This window comes from Salmo salar, chromosome ssa09 (assembly GCF_905237065.1).
Source record: "Salmo salar chromosome ssa09, Ssal_v3.1, whole genome shotgun sequence".
Classification (NCBI taxonomy): Eukaryota; Metazoa; Chordata; class Actinopteri; order Salmoniformes; family Salmonidae; genus Salmo; species Salmo salar.
In genome coordinates this window covers 145,004,659-145,031,527 of record NC_059450.1, presented here as the reverse complement: position 1 = coordinate 145,031,527, position 26,869 = coordinate 145,004,659, and the positions used below count along the sequence as shown (strand labels likewise).

Sequence of the window (26,869 nt, the reverse complement as noted above, 5' to 3'; positions counted from 1 at the left end):
TAGCTGATGTAGTCTTGGCCAGGGTTTCTGTTTGGTGGTTTATGGACCTTCAGTGACTGGAACACCGGAACGCTTGGGTCCGAGGTTGCCCTTGGATACCTGTGATCTGCACACGCTCCTGTCTGTTGGCAGAATAACTGATATCTCTTTGGGGAGCCCTTCTTTCCTGCTCTGGAGGAGACTGGTGTGGGTATTGATTTGGTCGGTGGGCTATGAATTCTCCTGGGAGCTAATGAAAATAATGACAACAAGATGATCAAAGGCCCAACCTTCTGGTCTACATATGAAAACATGTGTGCTAAAGATAATAGATAGAGCTGCTTCTTGTGTGGTCACTGTGTGGGGAGATATGATGCTACTATTATAGCCTCCTCTATCCATGGCAGTGAGAGAGGAGAAGGAGATAGAGAACTGCATTCACACACACACATGCAGTTAAACAGGTGTTTATAGTCAGGCTTTGGCCAAACAGCGATAACATTCTGGCTCCAAAATGAAAATGTCAAAACTTCTCATAACAAATGGCAGTGTGTTGGAGGTTTTTATGTGTCAATGTGTTTTCTGGGATTTGTTTTAATGATTCGGTTTATGACTTCTTGGCAGTCAATAGATGTTTTGCTAACAAATCTATGTTGAAGAAAGGCCCTGCTAGATCTGAAGGAAAAAGACACAGAGGTATTCAGACCACTACAACAACATCTAAGGACTGTTCCCAATCTTGGTCAAGCCCCTTGAGTAAAAACACAAAAGAGGAGGCAGTGGGGGCAGTCATCCCTCACATCATCCCCTCCCTCTCCTCTGTGCTTTAGTTGAGGACTGGAAGCCTGGCTGCTTGGCCCAGCGCACCATGGTGGTGTTATTGCCGAGCAGGGAAAAGACAGCCGTTTGATTGGAACGTGTGCCCTGAGACCCTGTGAAGTGCACTCACCTCAGCTCAGAGAGCACTTCATTGCACAGCACCAATGATCACATTAAGAGGGCAACAGAAAGCATATTTACCGTAAAGGGAGTGAGAAAAGAGAACCAATAGGAGGCAGCAAATTGACTTTCTCTCCTGTGAGTCAGGACGCTGGCGAGCTGTATGGCCTAGTGGCTGATGGGAAGATGCATTAGCCTTTCCCTTCCTCTCTGTCTCTGGGTCCAGCTGTGGCTGGGGGTATCACATAGGGAGGAGGGGAGCCAGGGGACAGTGATGCCTGGGGACAACACTGTGTGTGTGTGTGCGTGTGTGTGTGTGTGTGTGTGTGTGTTCACTGGGGTTACTCAGCTGTGTCAGATGGCATCATTTCACAGGTGTTAAATGTTTAGCAATTTTCCTATCAACCGTTCCATTTCCATGTAGATGGATGGATTCATTGCGGTAGCATCAGTTTTACTACTGTATGAATATATAGTAGGCTAACCATCCTCCTCTAGACAGGAAGGTCAGTCTGACAAGTCACGTTTGTCCCTCTCCCCTCCCATCTACACAGCTCTGGTTTGCCTGGCAGGAAAAGGACAATTGTGGATGCATCTGCTGTGTAAATTTCCACAGGAAACAGGAGAGCAGATGGAGACTGAAGGTTTAAGTAATTAGAAGGCAGTAGATTGGAAAACAAATTGGATTAAAATAAATTAGACTGAATCGAGTCACGGCAGATTCGGCATGGCGCCTGGGCGTTGGTTTGGGTGTAGAGCTACTGTGGACCCAGTGGATTGTGGGGGAAGCAGATGCTCCAATGAGATCGGAATGAATGTGTCGTTGACACTCCATCTGGGGGAGAGGGTCCCCAAGTCCTTATCTCAACCCTCCATTTATCTATGTCATCATGTTAATTAGTACTGCATTCGTTAACTCACTTAGCACCACAATACTAACCTGAACCCGTACCCCCCAACACTGTCAGAGACACTGGCTGCAAGGCTCGTCTGAATTTGTGCTTACCTTCCCGAGTACTGCCAATGGAGGAAGAGGTGGGAAAAGCAAGCAAACAAGAGGCAGGGGAGAGTAGTTCCATTATTGAATAGAAAAAGCAAATGGCTGGCATGGATTTTCTCATTTCAGAACCAATAGCAGATGTATAGTGAAGCAGCTACACAAATCCATGGAGATTAGATCAATGGAAGATGGACACCAGGAGCTGATTGTGCCTCCCTACCCCCTCCCCTACAAGCCCCTGTCTGTGGCCCCACTTAGGCTCTGGACACCAGGCCTGATCGCTAATCAATGTCAGGGAAATGGAGGGAATTAGCCCAAATTAGGTGTAGAGAGAAACAGGCAACGGCCCTGTTCTGGGGTCAGTACACCACTGTCTGATCTGCCTGACCCCTGCTAAGAGGAACACACAGGTGTTTGAAGTGTTTTATTGCTGACTGGTAGGTTTCTCTCTGTGTGTCTTTGTAACAGTGGACCAGGCTGGGGTACAGTGTGTCCTTGTAGGTAGCAGTAGACCAGACTGGGGTACAGTGTGTCCTTGTAGGTAGCAGTGGACCAGGCTGGGGTACAGTGTGCCCCTGTAGCAGAGGACAGGGCTGGGGTACAGTGTGTTCCCCTACCCCCAGAGAACGAGGTGGAACAGGGAGTGGAACATGTGCCCACCCAGATGAAGGTCCAGTGTGGCTCAGTTGGTAGAGCATGGTGTTTGCAACACCAGGGTTGTGGGTATGAAATGTATGCATTCGCTACTGTAAGTCGCTCTGGATAAGAGCGTCTGCTAAATGACTCAAATGTAAAATGTAAATGAACAAAGAGCAAAACATCTACTGATGTGCTGTGACTACTGTATGTCTAACTGCAGATAGCCCTGACGCAGGCAGGCAGGCAGGCAGGCAGGCAGGCAGGCAGGCAGGCAGGAAGGAAGGGAAGCACAAAGGGCTGTGTGGACATTACACTGCTCCTCTATACAATACCTCACTGACTCACACCTCCACTACAGCCCCCAGGGAAGGGCACAGCCTCGTACCCACACACACCTGACACTGCAGTCTTAAACTGCACACTGCCGAACACCATCCTTTCTGCTACACCAAGACTATTAACTGCACACTGCCGAACACCATCCTTTCTGCTACACCAAGACTATTAACTGCGGTGTATTGCGTTATATTTTTCATTGACTGGGAGGTGGCTCATAACAATACATCTTGCATTTATTGATCAACATTGTGCTGCCAGCAAGAATAGAGTTTTAGATGGGGGTGTTGGATAGGATTCGGAAGGCAGAGGACTATACAAAGTAAATATTTGGCAGAGTAAAGCCCTGTTCGTTGTGCTCCAGGCCTGCATGTGTGACGGTTTGGTGGTGGATCAAACTCTTTTGTCTGGAGCTTTTGCAGGGCCTCAGTGATGCAAATGTGGCCTCTGGCGTATTATCTGCAGGGTTTAGACTTGGTCACAGAGAGACACACATGGCACTGAGACTGGGCTGGGGCAGCATTATCATAGTGGCCAGACTCACAGACCTGGCCCAGTGCTAGACTCACAATAAAGGAACAGGCCATGTTCTGAACCTCAGGGGAATAGCATTTTAACAGACCCAGACCCAGCCCTGGCCCCAGACCCAGCCCTGGCCCCTGACCCAGCCCTGGCCCCTGACCCAGCCCTGGCCCCTGACCCAGCCCTGGCCCCAGACCCAGCCCTGGCCCCAGACCCAGCCTACGGAACAGTCACATTACACAGAGACAGACCTCTGACACTGGGGGGACAGATATACTTTAGTTGTGGCTGTGTCCACAATGCCCCCTCTCCTCTCCCCTTTGTGAATGTGTGTTTTTGTGTATGTATGTATGTATGTATGTATGTATGTATGTATGTATGTATGTATGTATGTATGTATGTATGTATGTATGTATGTATGTATGTATGTATGTATGTATGTATGTATGTATGTGTGTGTGTGTGTGTGTGTGTGTGTGTGTGTGTGTGTGTGTGTGTGTGTGTGTGTGTGTGTGTGTGTGTGTGTCAGTGTGTGTGTGTGTGTGTGTCAGTGTGTGTGTGTGTCAGTGTGTAGCTGGGGTTCAGATGTATATTGTCTCCGCGCCGCCATACTCTGTTCACTCTTGGGTCCAATTACCCAATAGGCCTTAAATGTATGGTAGAGAGGAGCAGATGGCTGGTGTTGGACTGGTGGTTAGACTGGTGGTTGGAGCGCTGTCCTCCTATCACCTGATGAGGTGGAAAGACACAACAAACAGCAGAAGAACCTATAGCTATACTAGTTGAATGGATACTAATAGGACCATCTTCAATAGTCTCTTCCTGCCTCTAAGTGATGTTTATATGAGAGAGTTGAGAATGCTAGAATGAAGAAATCTACTTTCTGGAAAACAGTGAGCTGTTTAAAGCATATTATGTTTTGCTTTGCCTCGTCTACTGTTCATGTTATGGTGTTCCTCACCTCCTTTCTTTCTTCTCTTCTCTTCCCAGGATCCCGTCTAACATCCAGTGTTAGTGAGTTCTCTCTTTTCTCTTCTCTTCCCAGGATCCCGTCTGCGTCAGGAGGACTCCCCACCCCGGATCGTGGAGCACCCCTCTGACTTGATCGTGTCCAAAGGGGAGCCGGCCACCCTCAACTGCAAGGCAGAGGGGCGGCCCAGCCCCACGGTGGAGTGGTACAAGGACGGGGAGCGGGTAGAAACGGACAAAGATGACCCACGGTCTCACCGCATGCTCCTTCCCAGCGGCTCCCTCTTCTTTCTACGTATCGTCCACGGACGACGCTCCAAACCGGATGAGGGCTCCTACGTCTGCGTCGCCCGCAACTACCTGGGAGAAGCCATCAGCCACAACGCCTCGCTGGAAGTAGCATGTGAGTCAACAAATAACTACACGACATTTAGTTCTTTTTCTCAGCCGTCCTCTTAGGTTCTTTATGTTGCTCTCCATGTTTTTATGGGTAGATTGATTTTCCTTAGCAACCTTACTGATGGAAAAAGCAGGCAGTGGTTGTTTGTCCTTTGCTCTCCAATGACAGGGTTTATGTTTAAAGCCTCAAGACAGACCGAGACATGAAACATTGTCTTGTTGTTGGGCATTGTGGTTTTCTGCCAACATTTAATAATGCTATTATTTCCGAAGAATACAATTTGTCTTTGCGAACTACAGGAAATTGCACTGTGTTTGTTCTGAAAATAAATTCAAGCCAGGGGGAATCAGAGTACCTTTAATAGAACGAATAGACTCTGTAATTACATGACATGCTAGTGTTTATTTCATCTTCCTGTTTCTGAGTGACTGAAAGAGCTGGAGAAATCCTCTATGTCATAGCCTGCATTAAACCCAAGCTAAGAGCGGGTGAGGTCTACTTTCAAGAGAATGTTTGATCTGTGCCTTCATTGTTTTTTGGCATATATTTTGAAGAGATGATTACACAGAATTGTGTTGTATTTTGAGTGAGTAGAAATAATTGTGGGGATATGATAGACATTCTAGCCCAGGAGAAGGATCATGAAGTTTGAGGTCTATGAGGGTTAGTGAGGGATCCTGGCAGACTACAGGGAGCTGGATGATGTCAGCGGAGAGCTATCGCAGAGGGTAGTGGGTTGGAGGGTGGAGCAACAACCACAGATCAAATCTCCTGATGGACATTTGCCATGGGCTGCCGGTGCTGTGCTGTGCAATGCTGTGCTGTGCAATGCTGTGCTGGAAGACACTGACTGGCAGGCTGGTGCTGCTGACCCAAAGATCAGCTTTCCTTTGAAGATGAGCACCCAACTGGGTCTAAGTAGGGTTCCCATGGAGGGGCTCCTGTCTCACAGGGACCCTCAGGGTCCACACACCCTCTGGGCTCTGTGGAAGGTTACAGGGCCCACGGTTCCTTAAGTTAACTCTCTGGAATATTTATGTTTGTTCTGCACCATGTCTTTATACACACAGAGACCTAGCCTGCATTTTAGGTATTCATTTTGTGATTTTAATTTGAACCCTTCTTCCACTTGCTGTGCATAGGGCAGGAAAGAGTGAGTTGGGCTGCCAGGTTTCAGGTCATTAGTAGTGAAACAGTATTGGACTGGGGCCGTAAGGGAATTGGCTGGACCGGCAGCTTAAGTGAGAGGAGCCTTTCATGAAGTCTGCTCCTCCAGCTGATCAATACACAGCGCTTTTTATGCATTGTTATGAAAATAATGGACATCCATCTTGGAACTGGGGAATGATGATACATAAAGGAAATTAATAGTTAAATCAGCTTATGTGGATGACAATTCTGTATGGATTCCTTGGATGTATGGATGTTATCATGGGATTTTGTGTGTGTGTCTGTGAGGAATATGGACTGTGGGAGCTGGGGGCTCCAACATCCCTTTTCTGGGGTGGTTGACCAGTGGTGGTAGCTGTGGGGATGGGGAATGAGGGTTAGCAAAATGGACTGTGTGAATCGCGGGGTCGTTATTGTGGTTGGTTGCCTGGGCCAACCGGTCGCCTCTGATCCTGTCCCCGCCCCTCCCATTGGCCCCTCCCCCGGCCCCTCCCCCAGCCCTTCCCCAGGCTTCCCAGAAGCCCCCAGGTGCTAACAGTGTGACAGCAGCTTGATCTATGGATCGCTGTAAGATGAAAAATGACAATGATGGAGTCCAGGCTTTTTCCATTCTCTGGATGGTAACTAGAGCCAGGTCTTATAGGAGGAGGAGGAGGGGGCTGAGAGGAGATTTGGGGGTCTACTAAATCCAATTGCAGGGGCTTACAGTAGTGATTAGGGTTATCAGCACCTTCCATCCTACTATGCTTCTAACCTTGCTGACAATCGCATTAGCACACATTTAATCCATGTCAAATCAGATGTGTTTTATATGTGATGCCCCCCCCACCCACCTCCCCCTTAGACCCACCTTTGCCCCCCTCTTCCCCTGTATTGAGCCTACCTCTGCCCCCCTCCCCCCTCTCTCTCCCACCTCTACCCACCTCTCTCACGAGTGGTTGAGCAGGACCCCGGTGAGATAATTGAATTGCAGCTCTGAAACCGATTGAAGACCGTGTCTGCTGGGTCGAGGAGCACTGCTGAGCTCTGGACACCACCCTGGGCTCCGTTCACTCAACACCTCCACCACCAACTGCTGCATTAGAGGGAAGAGGGGGAGTTGAGGAAGAAAGGGAAGAGGGGGAAGAGAGGGAAGAGGGGAGGAGAGGAAGGGAAGGGAGAGGGGAGGAGAGGAAGGGAGAGGGGGAGGAGAGGAAGGGGGAGGAGAGGAAGGGAAGGGAGAGGGGAGGAGAGGAAGGGAGAGGGGGAGGAGAGGAGAGGAAGGGGGAGGAGAGGAAGAGAATGAAGAGGGGGAGGAGAGGAAGGGAGAGGAAAGGGGAGGGGGAGGAGAGGAAGGGGGGAGGAGAGGAAGAGGGGGAGGAGAGGAAGAGGCTTCTAAAAAGGAGTCCCTGCATTATTAATATGGGCCAGATTGGCCAGACCAGTCCAGTACATGGACTGAGTTTAGCTCTCCAAACATCCTGTCACAGGGCTAAACATGCCCTATTGAGTCAGAGTATTGAAGCACCTATGCACACACACCTGAGTCATTTCATTCATGTATATCTCTGTGACATCATGCCTGCACACATCATAGGACATGTTTGTTCTACTTACCTGTGTGGTATACAGGTGCTCACATACCTACTTTATTCCATGGTCATTTGTAACTGGTGTTTGTAGTCGGGAAAGGCCTAGCGTCGTGCATTCATTTGGTCATCGCGTCCTGGTGCATATCATTGATAATGTTATCGTTGCATATTTATTGTTACATCTATTTATAGCAACTATTCATGAGAACACATTTTATATGTGCAAATCATGTTGTATTTATTGGAAAACAATGAAAGTCGCCATAGAAAAATCACTTGTTTGTAGTGTCCGTCTGCCCTACAGGAATGACCAACCTGTTTTAGGTGAGCACAAGGACAATTGTAGAGGGATTCCCGGGATCAAAACACATGGTTAAGTAGAAGGGAGGGGAATATATAAACATTGATCATATGTCACTGTTGAAGGACCCTGATGATTTCTTTGAATTAACATACTTTGATGATTTAAGCTACCTTATGTTATGGTGAATATTAAGTGTCATTTAGAATGTGGTGATTTTTGATTGGTTAACTATTTTTGGCAAGTCTAGCCTCATGACTTTGCGGTTTGTCATTTTTATTTAGAGATTTTGTCCTACCTGGATTTTTGAACTCCACAAACTGTAAGTAATCCAATGGTGACTCCGTACCGCTGCCGCCACTCTAATGCTTTTTAAGCCTCCAACCGCGGCGCCAAACATACACATCGCTCATATTAAATATTACCCAATGAACACTACTCATAGACAGATGAACTGGCCTTGACTTTATTTTTGCCTATAGATACACAATAATGATACAGTACAATTAATGATACAATACAATACAATAATGATACAGTACACTGGCTGAAACTGTGCACCAGATTTCATTATGGCTTTTTGTTTAGTGTCTTACACTTTAGGTTATTAGCAAAGAGAGAAAATGCCTCTGTAAGTTGGCGCCTGCAGGGTATCTTAGCGCTCTGCTTTTGATAATCTAATGCTGCCTGACATGCTTCCACAGACTGACCCCAGGCCTGCTCCACTGCATGTATCTCACCACTGCAGATAAGAGAGGGATGCGTTCCCATTCCCACTTTTCTCTCTTTTCAACATAAACTGGGTCAATGAGCAGGTTCATAAATCATAGTGAAGCTTGTGTCAGAGCAGTGCTAGCCTCAGTCACTGCGCTGAATACATTCGCTAGCGCGGGGGAAATACGTGCGTATATGTAAGTGTGACAAGATACACCTGGGGCAATGGGATCCCCAGGAAAAGGTTAATTAGCCCCTATCTCTTCAGGTGGAGAGACGCTCGTATGTAGCACCGCTCCAGATACACACATGTAGGATGAACGGTTGTACTTTTAATTGAGTGTTGGATGTGACTCAAGCATTCTGATGTGTGTGTGTGTGTGTGTGTGTGTGTGTGTGTGTGTGTGTGTGTGTGTGTGTGTGTGTGTGTGTGTGTGTGTGTGTGTGTGTGTGTGTGTGTGTGTGTGTGTGTGTGTGTGGACGTGTTTAACTATTGTTGTGTTCTCCCCACAAGAATAATAAACAAAACATGTTTTGACCAACTGGGGACGTTAGCTAGATAGCTAGCTAGCTAGCTGCTAGGAGGATGTCATGCCATTGGAGGACTGGGTGAGTGACTGACTTTTTCCCCTCATATCATTTTTTGGTGGCTATACACAGCTAGAGATGCAGGTGTCATTTGGTTAGCTAGCAAGAACTTGAACGACTGTTATCCAGTTAGCATATCTCTTGCATTCGCAAAATTCACTCTGGCTATCTGCTCCGATTTCAGAGCACTCTCATCTGAGTGTGCCAAAGCGCAGAATAACTCATGAATTTACGAACATGCAACACCTGCTAAATAGTGTCAGACACCTGGTCTCAGTAAACATAATAGTTAGTCAAGAACGCTCTAGATAACATGTAAACAGCCTAACCAGCTCTGCTACGGTGAGTAAAATGGTCAGAGTGAGGTGTTCTCTCATTTGTGTCTGGAAGTATCTAGCTAACAAGCTAGCCAACTTTTGCCAGTTAGATTGGGTGCTTTTTGGAACAAGTGTGCACTGGCAGGCAGAAGGACAATTCCCCATCTTTTATCATTAGATTTTAGCTCATCTTGCTCTGGTTAGCATTAGTTGTTGACCTTGTTGATGTTTATAACTGAGTGAGAGAGAGCCTACCTTTTCATGGTGGTTGATCAATAGGACTGTAAAGTTCCCAAATGTAAGAGGACTCCTGTGGTGTTTACATAGTTTTAGAAATCCATTCAGGTGTACTTTGTGGTTTTTGGATAATGCGTTCTAATGATGTAAAGTCGTTCTGTTGCCACTGCCTTTAAACACACTGTCCAGTTCAAAGTGAATGATGGCTGGCCCTTGTGGCAAATCGTTTGTTTGTATAAAGGCCTACTTTAGCTCTGATTGGCTATAGCGCAGCGGTCTGTGAAGACTCCAGTCCTGGACAAGACAGATATTTGTATTCGGTTTTATTCACTGCAGTGTCTATTAATTGTCCAAACGCACGGCTGCTTTCCCACTCTATATCGCTATAGAATTTTCACAAATACCTTAGTATACGTAATTCCCAAGCATTCTAAGAATTCATGAAAACGTGAAAATGACCATACCTAAGTGGTTGCTTGTCAGAAAATGTTTTTAAAAAGTATCATAGTCTCCCTGGGGGTGTATATGAAAAGGTTTCATGTTGCTAAAATGCTGTCAGTTCTACTTTTTAAATGCAACAGTGTTTCACCCACATAAGTTACTTTCAAAGAGATGGCTAACAACAAGCGTGTTGCAATAAAAAACACAGTTCCACTTACCAGATGATGATCATTTGAAACGTAACTTTTTGTTGAAAGTTATTCTTGAAAAGGGAGAAAGAAGCTAACAAACTATCAACAACATCCTCTTTGATAACACCTGCTGCTGCCGCTGCAAACTAGCCGACAGCAAAAGCTAGCTAGCTAGACCGTGGGAAAACTATTGCTCGCTATTGCACAGTGACCTGTTGGCCTTCAAGAAGGCAGAAGTTTCCATATGTTTTTGTAAAAAGGTCCCACCCATTAAGTAAAAATTTGATTGGTTGATTCCACTGTCACTCCAAAATTTGCCCTAATACAGTTTAATGGCAGATGCCTTAATCTTGCTTCTGATGGCCTAGCCAATGGCTGACCTAGCTATCTAGATGTATCTCCCAAGAGACCAGAAAATAAAAATACATTCTCTACAGTGTTAACCCTAAAATGTGTGATTTACCCAATAAATTACTGGGAGTTTATATATATATATATACAGTTGAAGTCGGAAATTTACATACAGTTAGGTTGGAGTCATTAAAACTCGTTTTTCAACCACTCCACAAATTTCTTGTTAACAAACTATAGTTTTGGCAGTCGGTTAGGACATCTACTTTGTGGATGACAAGTCATTTTTCCAACAATTGTTTACAGACATATTATTTCACTTATAATTCACTGTATCACAATTCCAGTGGGTCAGAAGTTTACATACACTAAGTTGACTGTGCCTTTAAACAGCTTGGAAAATTCCAGAAAATGATGTCATGGCTTTAGAAACTTCTGATAGGCTAATTGACATCATTTGAGTCAATTGGAGGTGTACCTGTGGATGTATTTCAAGGCTTACTGTCAAACTCCGTGCCTCTTTGCTTGACATCATGGGAAAATCAAAAGAAATCAGCCAAGACCTCAGAAAAGAATTGTAGACCTCCACAAGTCTGGTTCATCCTTGGGAGCAATTTCCAAACATCTGAAGGTACCACGTTCATCTGTACAAACAATAGTACGCAAGTATAAACACCATGGGACAACACAGCCATCATACCGCTCAGGAAGGAGACGCGTTCTGTCTCCTAGAGATGAACGTACTTTGGTTTGAAAAGTGCAAATCAATCCCACAACAACAGCAAAGAACCTTGTGAAGATGCTGGAGGAAACAGGTACAAAAGTATCTATATCCACAGTAAAACGAGTCCTATATCGACATAACCTGAAAGGCCACTCAGCAAGGAAGATGCAACTGCTCCAAACCTCCATAAAAAAGCCAGATTACGGTTTGAACTGCACATGGGGACAAAGATCGTACTTTTTGGAGAAATGTCCTCTGGTCTGATGAAACAAAAATAGAACTGTTTGGCCATAATGGCCATCGTTATGTTTGGGGGGGGGCAGCATCATGTTGTGGGGATGCTTTGCTGCAGGAGGGACTGGTGTACTTCACAAAATAGATGGCATCATGAAGTAGGAAAATTATGTGGATATATTGAAACAACATCTCAAGACATCAGTCAGGAAGTTAAAGCTTGGTCACAAATGGGTCTTCCAAATGGACAATGACCCCAAGCATACTTCCAAAGCTGTGGCAAAATGGCTTAAGGACAACAATGCGTTGGTATTGGAGTGGCCATCACAAAGCCCTGACTTCAAACCTATAGAACATTAGTGGGCAGAACTGAAAACGTGTGTGCGAGCAAGGAGGCCTATAAACCTGACTCATTTACACCAGCTCTGTCAGGAGTAATGGGACAAAATTCACCCAACTTATTGTGGGAAGCTTGTGGAAGGCTACCCAAAACATTTGAGCCAAGTTAAACAATTTAAAGGCAATGCTACCAAATGTTAATTGAGTGTATGTAAACTTCTGACCCACTGGGAATGCGATGAAAGAAATAAAACATGAAATAAATAATTCTCTATAATATTATTCTGACATTTCACATTCTTAAAATAAAGTAAAGATTAAATGTCAGGAATTGTGAAAAATTGAGTTTAAATGTTTTTGGCTAAGATGTATGTAAACTTCCGACTTCAGCTGTATATATATATATATATATATATATATATATATAGAGAGAGAGAGATAGGGACTCTCTTTATTTTTATTACCCTTTTTTTCTAACAGACTCGCCCCCCCCCTCTTGTCTCAGTCTTGACTCGGACTCGCCCCCTCTCTGGTCTCAGTCTTGACTCGGACTCGCCCCCTCTCTGGTCTCGGTCCTGACTCGGTCTCGCCCCCCCTCTGGTCTCGGTCTTGACTCGGTCTCGCCCCCCCTCTGGTCTCGGTCTTGACTCAGACACGCCCCCTCTCTGGTCTCAGTCTTGACTCGGACTCGCCCCCGCTCTGGTCTCGGTCTTGACTCAGACACGCCCCCTCTCTGGTCTCGGTCTTGACTCGGACTCTCCCCCCCTCTTGTCTCAGTCTTGACTTGGACTCGCCCCCTCTCTGGTCTCGGTCTTGACTCGGACTCTCCCCCCCTCTGGTCTCGGTCTTGACTCAGACACGCCCCCTCTCTGGTCTCAGTCTTGACTCTGGTCTCGGTCTTGACTCGGACTCTCCCCCCCTCTGGTCTCGGTCTTGACTCGGACTCACCCCCCCCCTTGTCTCAGTCTTGACTCGGTCTCGCCCCCTCTCTGGTCTCAGTCTTGACTCGGACTCGCCCCCTCTCTGGTCTCGGTCTTGACTCGGACTGAATTTCTCCGGTCTAGTCTAACCTAAGTGCGTGTGGTGGGAGGTGGTTATGGTCTGGAGGGAGAGAGGAGAAGAGATCTAGGAAGGGAGAAAGAGGACAAGGGGATGCTTAAGGAGAGGGAATGACCATTTTGTTGTTTTCTGCCTCATTCACTTGGTAACCTTTAAAAAATGCAAATTAAGCATGAACCAAACAGATGTCTTGGGTTTGTTCTAGATGCAGTTTGGAATGGGATTGGATGACTTTTAAAAAGGTCCTTTGATATTGTCTAATGTACCACTTCTGCAATTAAGCAAATTGTTAGATAACATTTTGTGGTCGTACAGCAAGGTAATTAGCAGGAAAATAGAGCTGGGGGAGAGAGAGAGTGTGGAGAGGAGAGGAGCCAGGTGGGGGGTCAGACCAGGTGGGGGTCAGACCAGGTGGGGGGTTAAACTAGGTGGGGAGTCAGACCAGGTGGGGGGTCAGACCAGGTGGGGGGTCAAACCAGGTGGGGAGTCAGACCAGGTGGGGAGTCAGACCAGGTGGGGGGTCAGACCAGGTGGGGGGTCAGACCAGGTGGGGGGTCAAACCAGGTGGGGAGTCAGACCAGGTGGGGGGTTAAACTAGGTGGGGGAACAGGCCGGGTAGGGGACGAGGCCAGGTAGGGGACCAGGCCAGGTAGGGGACCAGGCCAGGTAAGGGACCAGGCCATGTAGGGAGTCAGGCCTGGTAGGGGACCAGGCCATGTAGGGGACCAGTCCAGGGAGGGAGTCAGGCCTGGTAGGAGACCAGTCCAGGGAGGGAGTCAGGCCTGGTAGGAGACCAGTCCAGGGAGGGAGTCAGGCCTGGTAGGAGACCAGTCCAGGGAGGGAGTCAGGCCTGGTAGGAGACCAGACCAGGGAGGGAGTCAGGCTCTCCTGCACTCATTGCTGCTTTCACAACATACACTGGGCTCTTTACACCAGTTACACAGACACACACACACACACACACACACACACACACACACACACACACACACACACACACACACACACACACCCACCCAATGTGTCTCACTTTGCCCTCTGCTAAAAGCCCCAGTAGCCCAGGGTTTCATCTGCTCTGACTGGAGTCCTTTACCACTAATCAAGTGTAATGGAGGAAGAGGCATCAATTTCTCCTCTCTCTCTCTCTCTCTCTCTCTCTCTCTCTCTTTCTGTTTCTCTCTCTGTGTCTCTCTGTGTCTCTCTGTGTCTCTCTGTGTCTATCTGTGTCTCTCTGTGTCTCTCTCTGTGTCTCTCTCTCTGTCTCTCTCTGTCTCTCTCTCTCTCTCTCTCTCTCTCTCTCTCTCTCTCTCTCTCTCTCTCTCTCTCTCTCTCAAATATCTTGCCCTGATAAAAAAAAGGATTGAATGTGTCAGTGGTGTATTTGTCTGTACTGCTGGGGTTAGCTCAGCTCCATAAAGAGGTTCTGTTATCTACAGCAGATTTACACACACACACACACACACACACACACACACACACACACACACACACACACACACACACACACACACACACACACACACACACACACACACACACACACACACACACACACACACACACACACACACACACACACACACACACACACAAACAAACCTAACCCTAACTTCTAATCCTAACCCCTAACCCTAATTATAATGCTAATTGTATCCCTAAACCTAACCACCTAAGCCTAAAATAGCATGTTTCCTTTTGGAGGAGTTTTTTAACTCAATGGATAGTAAAGTTGGACCACACACCACTCACACACATGGCCAGTCTGGCCCGACAGAGGCATATAGATTGCTGACTATTCTCAACTCATCTGCTTGCTGGATGGCCACCACAAATGAGGAGCCTTTTCCCAATCTGTCTGGACATCTGCCTCAATAACACAGGACTGGAGTCACCTTCCCTGTCCCTCTTTCCACCGTCTGAACTAGGTGAGGAAAAGGAAAGGCCAGCAGAAATTAGGAAATGTGGATAAGGTGCTTTTTACGAGCAGATAAATCATAAGATTCTCTACGGACCCCAACTGACACACTGACCTTCCAACGACACTCACACACGCACGTGCACACTCACACATGTGCGCACACACACACACACACACACACACACACACACACACACACACACACACACACACACACACACACACACACACACACACACACACACTCTGATATATCCTGAGACTGCACATCCTATCCTCAGTGGACCCAGGGTCCCAGCTGTGACCTCCCCATCCCATCTTCACCAGGGAAATCCTCTGCTGTGTTTCTGAAGATGACGGTATGAATAACCTGGAGTACTGTAGTCTTCTCCATGTCTGAGATATGACAGGAGAAACAGAGAGGAGGAATGAGAGAGGCAGACTGAGACAGAGAGAGGGGTGAAGGAATGAGAGGCAGACAGAGAGAGACAGAGAGAGGGGTGCAGAGGGGTGAAGGAATGAGAGCGGCTGATAGAGACTGAGAGAGGTGTACAGAGGGGTGAAGGAATGAGAGGCAGACAGAGAGAGGGGTGCAGAGGGGTGAAGGAATGAGAGGCAGACAGAGAGAGGGGTGCAGAGGGGTGAAGGAATGAGAGGCAGACAGAGAGAGGGGTGCAGAGGGGTGAAGGAATGAGAGGCAGACAGAGAGAGGGGTGCAGAGGGGTGAAGGAACGAGAGGCAGACAGAGAGAGGGGTGCAGAGGGGTGAAGGAATGAGAGGCAGACAGAGAGAGGGGTGCAGAGGGGTGAAGGAACGAGAGGCAGACAGAGAGAGGGGTGCAGGGGGTGAAGGAATGAGAGGCAGACAGAGAGAGAGGGGTACAGAGGGGTGAAGGAATGAGAGGCAGACAGAGAGAGGGGTGCAGAGGGGTGAAGGAACGAGAGGCAGACAGAGAGAGGGGTGCAGAGGGGTGAAGGAATGAGAGGCAGACAGAGAGAGGGGTGCAGAGGGGTGAAGGAATGAGAGACAGACAGAGAGAGGGGTGCAGAGGGGTGAAGGAATGAGAGGCAGACAGAGACTGAGAGAGGGGTGCAGAGGGGTGAAGGAATGAGAGGCAGACAGAGAGAAAGAGAGAGGGGTGAAGGAATGAGAGGCAGACAGAGAGAGAGAGGGGTGAAGGAATGAGAGGCAGACAGAGAGAGGGGTGCAGAGGGGTGAAGGAATGAGAGGCAGACAGAGAAGGGGTGCAGAGGGGTGAAGGAATGAGAGCGACAGACAGAGACTGAGAGAGGGGTGCAGAGGGGTGAAGGAATGAGAGGCAGACAGAGACTGAGAGAGGGGTGCAGAGGTAAGGCAGACTAGAGAGTGCAGAGGGGTGAAGGAATGAGAGCAACAGACAGAGACTGAGAGAGGGGTGCAGAGGGGTGAAGGAATGAGAGGCAGACAGAGAGAGGGGTGCAGAGGGGTGAAGGAACGAGAGGCAGACAGAGAGAGGGGTGCAGGGGGTGAAGGAATGAGAGGCAGACAGAGACTGAGAGAGGGGTGCAGAGGGGTGAAGGAATGAGAGGCAGACAGAGAGAAAGAGAGAGGGGTGAAGGAATGAGAGGCAGACAGAGAGAGAGAGGGGTGAAGGAATGAGAGGCAGACAGAGAGAGGGGTGCAGAGGGGTGAAGGAATGAGAGACAGACAGAGAGAGGTGTACAGAGGGGTGAAGGAATGAGAGGCAGACAGAGAGAGGGGTGCAGAGGGGTGAAGGAACGAGAGGCAGACAGAGAGAGGGGTGCAGAGGGGTGAAGGAATGAGAGGCAGACAGAGAGAGGGGTGCAGAGGGGTGAAGGAACGAGAGGCAGACAGAGAGAGGGGTGCAGGGGGTGAAGGAATGAGAGGCAGACAGAGAGAGAGGGGTACAGAGGGGTGAAGGAATGAGAGGCAGACAGAGAGAGGGGTACAGAGGGGTGAAGGAATGAGAGGCAGACAGAGAGAGGGGTGCAGAGGGGTGAAGGAATGAGAGGCAGACATAGAGAGAGGGGTACAGAGGGGTGAAGGAACGAGAGGCAGACAGAGAGAGGGGTGCAGAGGGGTGAAGGAATGAGAGGCAGACAGAGAGAGGGGGGTACAGAGGGGTGAAGGAACGAGAGGCAGACAGAGAGAGGGGTGCAGAGGGGTGAAGGAATGAGAGGCAGACAGAGAGAGGGGTGCAGAGGGGTGAAGGAATGAGAGACAGACAGAGAGAGGGGTGCAGAGGGGTGAAGGAATGAGAGGCAGACAAAGAGAGGGGTGCAGAGGGGTGAAGGAATGAGAGCAACACTGAAATAATGAAGGAATGAGAGGCAGACAGAGACTGAGAGAGGGGTGCAGAGGGGTGAAGGAATGAGAGGCAGACAGAGAGAAAGAGAGAGGGGTGAAGGAATGAGAGGCAGACAGAGAGAGAGAGGGGTGAAGGAATGAGAGGCAGACAGAGAGAGGGGTGCAGAGGGGTGAAGGAATGAGAGGCAGACAGAGAAGGGGTGCAGAGGGGTGAAGGAATGAGAGCGACAGACAGAGACTGAGAGAGGGGTGCAGAGGGGTGAAGGAATGAGAGGCAGACAGAGACTGAGAGAGGGGTGCAGAGGGGTGAAGGAATGAGAGCGACAGACAGAGACTGAGAGAGGGGTGCAGAGGGGTGAAGGAACGAGAGGCAGACAGAGAGAGGGGTGCAGAGGGGTGAAGGAATGAGAGGCAGACAGAGAGAGGGGTGCAGAGGGGTGAAGGAGTGAGAGGCAGACAGAGAGAGATAGGGGTGCAGAGGGGTGAAGGAATGAGAGGCAGACATAGAGAGAGAGAGAGGGGTGCAGAGGGGTGAAGGAATGAGAGAAGCAGAGAGATGGGTGCAGAGGTGCATCCCAGGCGGTAAAGACCATGTATTCTTAATGAGATACATGCCGGTACTGACCCCTGACCTCTTCTCATCCCCACATCCATCTCTGTTTCTCCGTGTCTTTCCCACTTGGTGGAGATGAGGAGTGGAACAACAGATTGAACTAGTGTGTGTGGCACTCTGTCATGGCTGCCACAGGGGAATCAGTCGAGAGGAGGAGGAGAGGACCAGAGGATGAGGAGGAGGGGAGGAGCGGGGGTGAGGGGAGGAGGAGAGGAGTCAGATGGAGGAAGAAAGGAGAGGAGGAGGAGGGGAGGAGGAGATGAGTGAGGCATCAGGCAGAGAAGAGGATCGAGGAGTGCTGAGCCAGCCATTTCTCACGACCATTAGCGCCCCGGAAGATGAAGCACCCGTCGCTCTGCGTCTCCTTGTTACCTCTTTTATTCTTCCTCCCCGTCTTCACGTTATTGATGACTTCTCCACTCTGATAATGCAGTCTGCCGCCTCTGTCTCGCTGCCCCCTCTCTCTCTCTCTCTCTCTCTCTCTCTCTCTCTCTCTCTCTCTCTCTCTCTCTCTCTCTCTCTCTCTCTCTCTCTCTCTCTCTCTCTCTCTCTCTCTCTCTCTCTCTCAATTCAATTCAATTCAAAAGGATTTATTGGTAAGGGGAACGTGTTTACATTGCCAAAGAAAGTATAATCGACAATAAACCAAATAGTTGAAGTACGAAAGGGAAAATAAATAAACATTAATATGGGTTGTGAGAAGGCGCTGTTTTACCTGTTCCTAACCAATAGTTTTTTTTTTTCGTTCGTTTCTTTGCGTATTTATAACTTTAAAAAAAAACGTATTTTGTACATAATGTTGGCGCTACCGTTTCTTATGACTGAAAATAACTTCTGGACATCAGGACTGTGATTACTCACCACGGACTGGCAGAATCCTTTTTTTCCTTTAACGAGTCTGACGAGCCCGACGTGAACGATATACTGCTTTCTAGGGAACAGGCCCAGATCCCAGTGATTTGCGTGAAGTGGAGGCGGAGAAAAAGGGGTCTGCCTTCTGAGAATTCGTAGACGATTGAATAAACCCCCACTTCCTTCCATTCTGCTAGCAAACGTGCAATCTTTGGAGAATAAAATTGATGACCTACGCGGAAAATTAAACTACCAAAACTGTAATATCTTATACTTCACGGAGTCGTGGCTGAATGACGATATTATCAACATACAGCTGGCTGGTTATATGCAAGATAGAACAACGGAGTCTGGTAAGGCAAGGGGTTTTGCTCGCCTGAGGTAGAGTATCTCATGATAAAGAAGCGGCAGGTAACCTAGTGGTTAGAGCATTGGGCCAGTAACCGAAAGGTTTCTAGATCGAATTCCTGAGCTGACAAGGTAAAAATCTGTCGTTCTGCCCCTGAACAAGGTCATTAACCCACTGTTCCTAGGCCATCATTGTAAATAATAATTTGTTCTTAATTGACTTGCCTAGTTAAATAAACATAAGCTGTAGACCACACTATCTACTGAGAGAGTTTTCTTCTGTATTTTTTCATAGCTGTCTATACATACCACCACAGATTGATGCTAGCACTAAGACTACACTGAATGAGCTGTATTCCACCATTTTTTTATTTAACCTTTATTTATCTAGGCAAGTCAGTTAAGAACAAATTCTTATTTATAATGATGGCCAATTGTGTGCCGCCCAACCATGGCCGAATGTGATGTAGCCTGGATTTGAACCAGGGACTACACTAACGCATCTTAAACTGAGATGTAGTGTCTTAGACCGCTACACCACTCGTGAGCCCGTAAGCAAACAGGAAAACGAACACCCAGAGGCGGCACTCCTAGAAGCTGGGGACTTTAAAATGCAGTGAAACTTAAATCCATCTTACCAAATTTCTATCAGCATGTTAAATTTGCAACCAGAGGGAAAAAACTCTGCACCACCTTCACTCCACACACAGAGATCAAATCAAAAATCAAATCAAATTTATTTATATAGCCCTTCGTACATCAGCTGATATCTCAAAGTGCTGTACAGAAACCCAGCCTAAAACCACAAACAGCAAGCAATGCATGTGAAAGAAGCACGGTGGCTAGGAAAAACTCCCTAGAAAGGCCAAAAACCTAGGAAGAAACCTAGAGAGGAACCAGGCTATGAGGGGTGGCCAGTCCTCTTCTGGCTGTGCAGGGTGGATATTATAACAGAACATGGTCAAGATGTTAAAATGTTCATAAATGACCAGCATGGTCAAATAATAATAATCATAGTAGTTGTCGAGGGTGCAACAAGCACGTCCGGTGAACAGGTCAGGGTTTCATAGCCGCAGGCAGAACAGTTGAAACTGGAGCAGCAGCATGGCCAGGTGGACTGGGGACAGCAAGGAGTCATCATGCCAGGTAGTCCTGAGGCATGGTCCTAGGGCTCAGGTCCTCCGAGAGAAAGACAGAAAGAGAGAGAGAGAATTAGAGAGAGCATATTTAAATTCACACAGGGCACCGGATAAGACAAGAGAAATACTCCAGATGTAACAGACTGACCCTAGCCCCCCGACACATAAACTACTGCAGCATAAATACTGGAGGCTGAGACAGGAGGGATCAGAAGACACTGTGGCCCCATCCGATGATACCCCCGGACAGGGCCAAACAGGCAGCATATAACCCCACCCACTTTGCCAAAGCACAGCCCCCACACCACTAGAGGGATGTCTCCAACCACCAACTTACCGTCCTAAGACAAGGCCGAGTATAGCCCACAACGATCTCCGCCATGGCACAACCCAAGGGGGGCGCCAACCCAGACAGGAAGACCACGTCAGTGACTCAACCCACTCAAGTGACGCACCCCTCCCATGGACGGCATGGAAGAACACCAGTAAGCCAGTGACTCAGCCCCTGTAATAGGGTTAGAGGCAGAGAATCCCAGTGGAAAGAGGGGAACCGGCAAGGCAGAGACAGCAAGGGCGGTTCGTTGCTCCAGCCTTTCCGTTCACCTTCACACTCCTGGGCCAGACTATACTTAATCATAGGACCTACTGAAGAGATAAGTCTTCAGTAAAGACTTAAAGGTTGAGACTGAGTCTGCGTCTCTCACATTGGTAGGCAGACCATTCCATAAAAATGGAGCTCTATAGGAGAAAGCCCTACCTCCAGCCGTTTGCTTAGAAATTCTAGGGACAATTAGGAGGCCTGCGTCTTGTGACCGTAGCGTACGTGTAGGTATGTACGGCAGGACCAAATCGGAAAGATAGGTAGGAGCAAGCCCATGTAATGCTTTGTAGGTTAGCAGTAAAACCTTGAAATCAGCCCTTGCCTTAACAGGAAGCCAGTGTAGGGAGGCTAGCACTGGAGTAATATGATCACATTTTTTGGTTCTAGTCAGGATTCTAGCAGCCGTATTTAGCACTAACTGAAGTTTGTTTAGTGCTTTATCCGGGTAGCCGGAAAGTAGAGCATTGCAGTAGTCCAGCCTAGAAGTAACAAAAGCATGGATGAATTTTTCTGCGTCATTTTTGGACAGAAAGTTTCTGATTTTTGCAATGTTACGTAGATGGAAAAAAGCTGTCCTTGAAACAGTCTTGATATGTTCTTCAAAAGAGAGATCAGGGTCCAGAGTAACGCCGAGGTCCTTCACAGTTTTATTTGAGACGACTGTACAACCATCCAGATTAATTGTCAGATTCAACAGAAGATCTCTTTGTTTCTTGGGACCTAGAACAAGCATCTCTGTTTTGTCCGAGTTTAAAAGTAGAAAGTTTGCAGCCATCCACTTCTTTATGTCTGAAACACAGGCTTCTAGCGAGGGCAATTTTGCACAGTCAAAGCTTTCCTTAATTTTCGGTGGTCAGGTATTCTGCCACTGTGTACTCTCTGTTTAGGGCCAAATAGCATTCTAGTTTGCTCAGTTTTTTGTTGATTCTTTCCAATGTTTCAAATAATTGTCTTTTTGTTTTCTCCTGATTTGGTTGGGTCTAATTGTGTTGCTGTCCTGGGGCTCTGTGGGGTCTCTGTGGGGTCTGTTTTTGTTTGTGAACAGCTGGCTGAAGGGACATTTTTCCAGGTTCTTTCTGTAAGTGAGGGCTTTGTTATGGAAGGTTTGAGAATCGCTTATTTTTAGGTGGTTGTAGAATTTATCAGCTCTTTTCTGGATTTTGATAATTAGCGGGAATCGTCCTTATTCTGTTTTACATGCTTATCTGTCTCTCTTACTCTTTCTCTCTCTCCCTCTCTCTCTCTCTTGCGCTCTCTCTCTCTCTTGCTCTCTCGCTCTCTCTCTCTCTCTGTCTGGTTTCTCTTTGTCTCTCCCCTCATTTGATCAGCCAATTTGAGATGCAGAGCGAGCCGTAAATAATTGACACACTATTGATCAGCTTTAAAACATGGACAGGTTGAAAGTCTCAGCTTTCTTTTGCGCACTGCATGCTTTTCAACGTGTGTGTGTGTGTGTGTGTGTGTGTGTGTGTGTGTGTGTGTGTGTGTGTGTGTGTGTGTGTGTGTGTGTGTGTGTGTGTGTGTGTGTGTGTGTGTGTGTGTGTGTGTGTGTGTGTGTGTGTGTGTGTGTGTGTGTGTAAAGTGCCTGAAGACGTGCAGCCTGACTTGTGGAGATAGATTGTTGTGGGTTGTCTGTAGGATTATAGCTGTACAAATTAAATTCCATGATTGCATTTATCAAACTGAATTAATCCTTAAAGAACCTTTTATCTACTGCCAACCCAGTCCATCTGACAGGTGAAGTGCTCATATATTCCCAGTCTTATTCACAGCTTGTCAGTAGTAATTTGCAGCACAGGTGTGTTATATACTGGGGTTTAGATAAATACCTCAGATACCACTCCATTTTCTGTCATCAGTGGGCGGCCGGACAAGAGAGTGATAATAATATTAATGGATAAAGTTGACCCTGAATCAGGTCCCAAGAGGCAGTCCCATTCAGAGGGGGGCCATGCACTCTGTCCAGCCAGGATTGGGTCCACTGACCCCTGAAGAAACTTCACCCTCTCTATCCAACCCTGGATCTCTGTCAAATTGTAATTCCTTAACCCACCATCGCTCCCTTCCTTCTATCCCCCCATAACAATGAATGTGTCCCAGCAGTGACTTACCCTCACGTCCTTCTCTCTGTGGAGCCTGAGGGACCGCCAGAGCCAGTAATCCATCATGTTGAGTTAGGAGGTGGAGGAGAGAGGAGAGGGGTGAGGGGGGTTTTGGGTGGTAGCTGATATGGGTTTGAATCGAGGGCCGCTGAAATTGATGCACCCTTTGGTGTGTGATGATGGCTAAGGTTCAGACGCCTCATGTTCCTTCACATTCACTCTGGTCTGAGACGTACAGTACGGAGGGTGTGTGTGGGATTAATGGGATGAAGGGGTCAGGTTTGAGCCAGTGTCAGGACTGACTGCACCCTGGCTCTCTGATGGATGGACTTTATTGGAGACAGTGACTCTCAGACACACACACACACACACACACACACACACACACACATACATACATACATACATACACACACACAATGTGGATGGTCTGCCAGTCAGTCTTTGAAGTGCTCCTTTGAGTGTGACAACAAGTGACAATGGCAGTGAAGATCAGGTCCTCATTCAGTATGTGTATAGGTGGGCCCCTAGCCCTGGCCCCTGCTAGAGTTATAGCGGGTCTCAATGTGTTATGACTTGTGGTGATCTCTTGATGGTGTGGACAGATATTGTGTTTATCTAGGGTTATATTTGCTTTATTAAGGGACAGGCACTAGGCCTCTTAACGGCTGAACACTGGAGATGTAACCTGATCACCCTGTCTTTCCCTGCACCACTCTCCTTCTAGCTCTCTCTTCCTCTCTCCCTCTAGCTCTCTCTTCCTCTCTCCCTCTAGCTCTCTCTCCCTCTAGCTCTCTCTTCCTCTCTCCCTCTAGCTCTCTCTTCCTCTCTCCCTCTAGCTCTCTATCCCTCTAGCTCTCTCTCCCTCTAGCTCTCTCTCCCTCTAGCTCTCTATCCCTCTAGCTCTCTCTCCCTCTAGCTCTCTCTCCCTCTAGCTCTCTATCCCTCTAGCTCTCTATCCCTCTAGCTCTTTCTCCTTCTAGCTCTCTCTTCCTCTCTCCCTCTAGCTCTCTCTTCCTCTCTCCCTCTAGCTCTCTCTCCCTCTAGCTCTCTCTCCCTCTAGCTCTCTCTCCCTCTAGCTCTCTATCCCTCTAGCTCTCTCTCCCTCTAGCTCTCTATCCCTCTAGCTCTTTCTCCCTCTAGCTCTCTATCCATCTAGCTCTCTCTCCCTCTAGCTCTCTCTTCCTCTATCCCTCTAGCTCTCTATCCCTCTAGCTCTCTATCCCTCTAGGTCTCTCTCCCTCTAGCTCTCTATCCCTCTAGCTCTCTCTCCCTCTAGCTCTCCCTCCCTCTCTCCCTCTAGCTCTCTATTCCTCTAGCTCTCTCTCCCTCTAGCTCTCTATCCCTCTCTAGCTCTCTATCCCTCTAGCTCTCTCTCCCTACACCACTCTCTCCGTCTAGCTCTCTTTCCCTACACCGCTCTCTCCCTCTAGGTCTCTTTCCCTATACCGCTCTGTCCCTCTAGCTCTCTTTCCCTACACCGCTCTCTCTCCCTCTAGCTCTCTCTCCCTACACCGCTCTGTCCCTCTAGCTCTCTTTCCCTACACCGCTCTCTCTCCCTCTAGCTCTCATTCCCTACACCGCTCTCTCCCTCTAGCTCTCATTCCCTACACCGCTCTGTCCCTCTAGCTCTCTTTCCCTACACCGCTCTCTCCCTCTCTTTCCCTACACCGCTCTCTCCCTCTAGCTCTCATTCCCTACACCGCTCTCTCCCTCTAGCTCTCATTCCCTACACCGCTCTCTCCCTCTAGCTCTCTTTCCCTACACCGCTCTGTCCCTCTAGCTCTCTTTCCCTACACCGCTCTCTCCCTCTCTTTCCCTACACCGCTCTTTCCCTCTAGCTCTCTTTCCCTACACCATTCTGTCCCTCTAGCTCTCTTTCCCTACACCGCTCTCTCCCTCGCTATCCCTCTAGCTCTCTCTCCTTCTAGCTCTCTCCCTCTCTAGCTCTCTATCCCTCTAGCTCTCTCCCTCTAGCTCTCTTTCTCTACACCGCTCTCTCTCTCTCTATCTCTCTATCTCTCTATTCCTCTAGCTCTCTATCCCTCTAGCCTCTATCCCTCTAGCTCTCTCCCTCTAGCTCTCTTTCCCTACACCGCTCTGTCCCTCTAGCTCTCTTTCCCTACACCGCTCTGTCCCTCTAGCTCTCTTTCCCTACACCGCTCTGTCCCTCTAGCTCTCTTTCCCTACACCGCTCTCTCCCCCTAGCTCTCTTTCCCTACACCACTCTGTGCCTCTAGCTCTCTTTCCCTACACCGCTCTGTCCCTCTAGCTCTCTATCCCTACACCGCTCTCTCCCTCTAGCTCTCCCTCCCTCTAGCTCTCTTTCCCTACACCGCTCTCTCCCTCTAGCTCTCTATCCCTCTAGCTCTCTCCCTCTAGCTCTCTTTCTCTACACCGCTCTATCCCTCTCGCTCTCTATCCCTACACCGCTCTCTCCCTCTAGCTCTCTCTCCCTCTAGCTCTCTTTCCCTACACCGTTCTGTCTCTAGCTCTCTTTCCCTACACCGCTCTCTCCCTCTAGCTCTCTATCCCTCTAGCTCTCTCCCTCTAGCTCTCTTTCCCTACACCGCTCTATCCCTCTAGCTCTCTATCCCTCTAGCTCTCTCCCTCTAGCTCTCTTTCTCTACACCGCTCTATCCCTCTTGCTCTCTATCCCTACACCGCTCTCTCCCTCTAGCTCTCTCTCCCTCTAGCTCTTTCTCTACACCGCTCTCTCCCTCTCGCTCTCTATCCTTACACCGTTCTCTCCCTCTAGCTCTCTATCCCTCTAGCTCTCTATCCCTCTAGCTCGCTATCCCTGTCTAGCTCTCTATCCCTCTAGCTCTCTCTCCCTACACCACTCTCTCTGTCTAGCTCTCTTTCCCTACACCGCTCTGTCCCTCTAGCTCTCTTTCCCTACACCGCTCTCTCGCTCTAGCTCTCTTTCCCTACACCACTCTGTCTCTCTAGCTCTCTTTCCCTACACCGCTCTCTCGCTCTAGCTCTCTTTCCCTACACCACTCTCTCTCCCTCTAGCTCTCATTCCCTACACCGCTCTGTCCCTCTAGCTCTCGCTCCCTCTAGCTCTCTTTCTCTACACCACTCTCTCCCTCTCGCTCTCTATCCCTACACCGTTCTCTCCCTCTAGCTCTCTATCCCTCTAGCTCTCTATCCCAATAGCTCTCTCCCTCTAGCTCTCTAGCTCTCTTTCTCTCTCCCCCTTTAACCCTCTAGCTCTCTATCCCTCTAGCTCTCTATCCCTCTAGCTCTTTATCCCTCTTCCTCTCTCCCTCTCTAGCTCTCTATCCCTCTTCCTCTCTCCCTCTCTAGCTCTCTATCCCTCTTCCTCTCTCCCTCTCTAGCTCTCTCTCCCTCTAGCTCTCTACCTCTCCAGCTCTCTCCCTCTCTAGTTCTATTCCTCTCTAGTTCTCTACCTCTCTAGTTCTCTACCTCTCTAGTTCTCTACCTCTCTAGTTCTCCCCCTCTCTATCTCTCTATCCCTCTATCTCTCTATCCCAATAGCTCTCTCCCTCTCTAGCTCTCTATGCCTCTAGCTCGCTATCCCTGAAGCTCTCTATCCCTCTAGCTCTCTATCTCTCTAGTTCTCTCCCTCTCTAGCTCTCTAGCTCTCTATCCCTCTAGCTCTCTATCTCTCTAGTTCTCTCCCTCTCTAGCGCTCTAGCTCTCTAGCTCTCTATCCCTCTTTCTCTCTCCCTCTCTAGCTCTCTCCATCTCTAGCTCTCTTTCTCTCTCCCTCTTTATCCCTCTAGCTCTCTATCCCTCTAGCTCTCTATCCCTCTTTCTCTCTCCCTCTTTAGCTCTCTCCTTCTCTAGCTCTCTCCCTCTCTCTCCCTCTTTCTCTCTCCCTCTCTATCCCTCTAGCTCTCTATCCCTCTAGCTCTCTATCCCTCTTTCTCTCTCCCTCTTTAGCTCTCTCCTTCTCTAGCTCTCTCCCTCTCTCTCCCTCTTTCTCTCTCCCTCTCTAT

At 48.3% G+C, this 26,869-nt stretch overlaps 1 protein-coding gene across 13 annotated transcripts in view; it reads left to right on the top strand.

Annotated features, from left to right (window-relative positions):
* The window catches only part of LOC106613191 (roundabout homolog 2), a 606,521-nt gene that overhangs the window by 246,961 nt on the left and 332,691 nt on the right, over window positions 1–26,869 (top strand). For all 13 annotated transcript variants that reach the window (XM_014215205.2, XM_014215211.2, XM_014215208.2 and 10 more), the window contains exon 2: window positions 4,461–4,787. In XM_014215205.2, coding sequence (XP_014070680.1) covers window positions 4,461–4,787 — 327 coding nt within the window. The remainder of the gene's footprint in view (window positions 1–4,460; window positions 4,788–26,869) is intronic.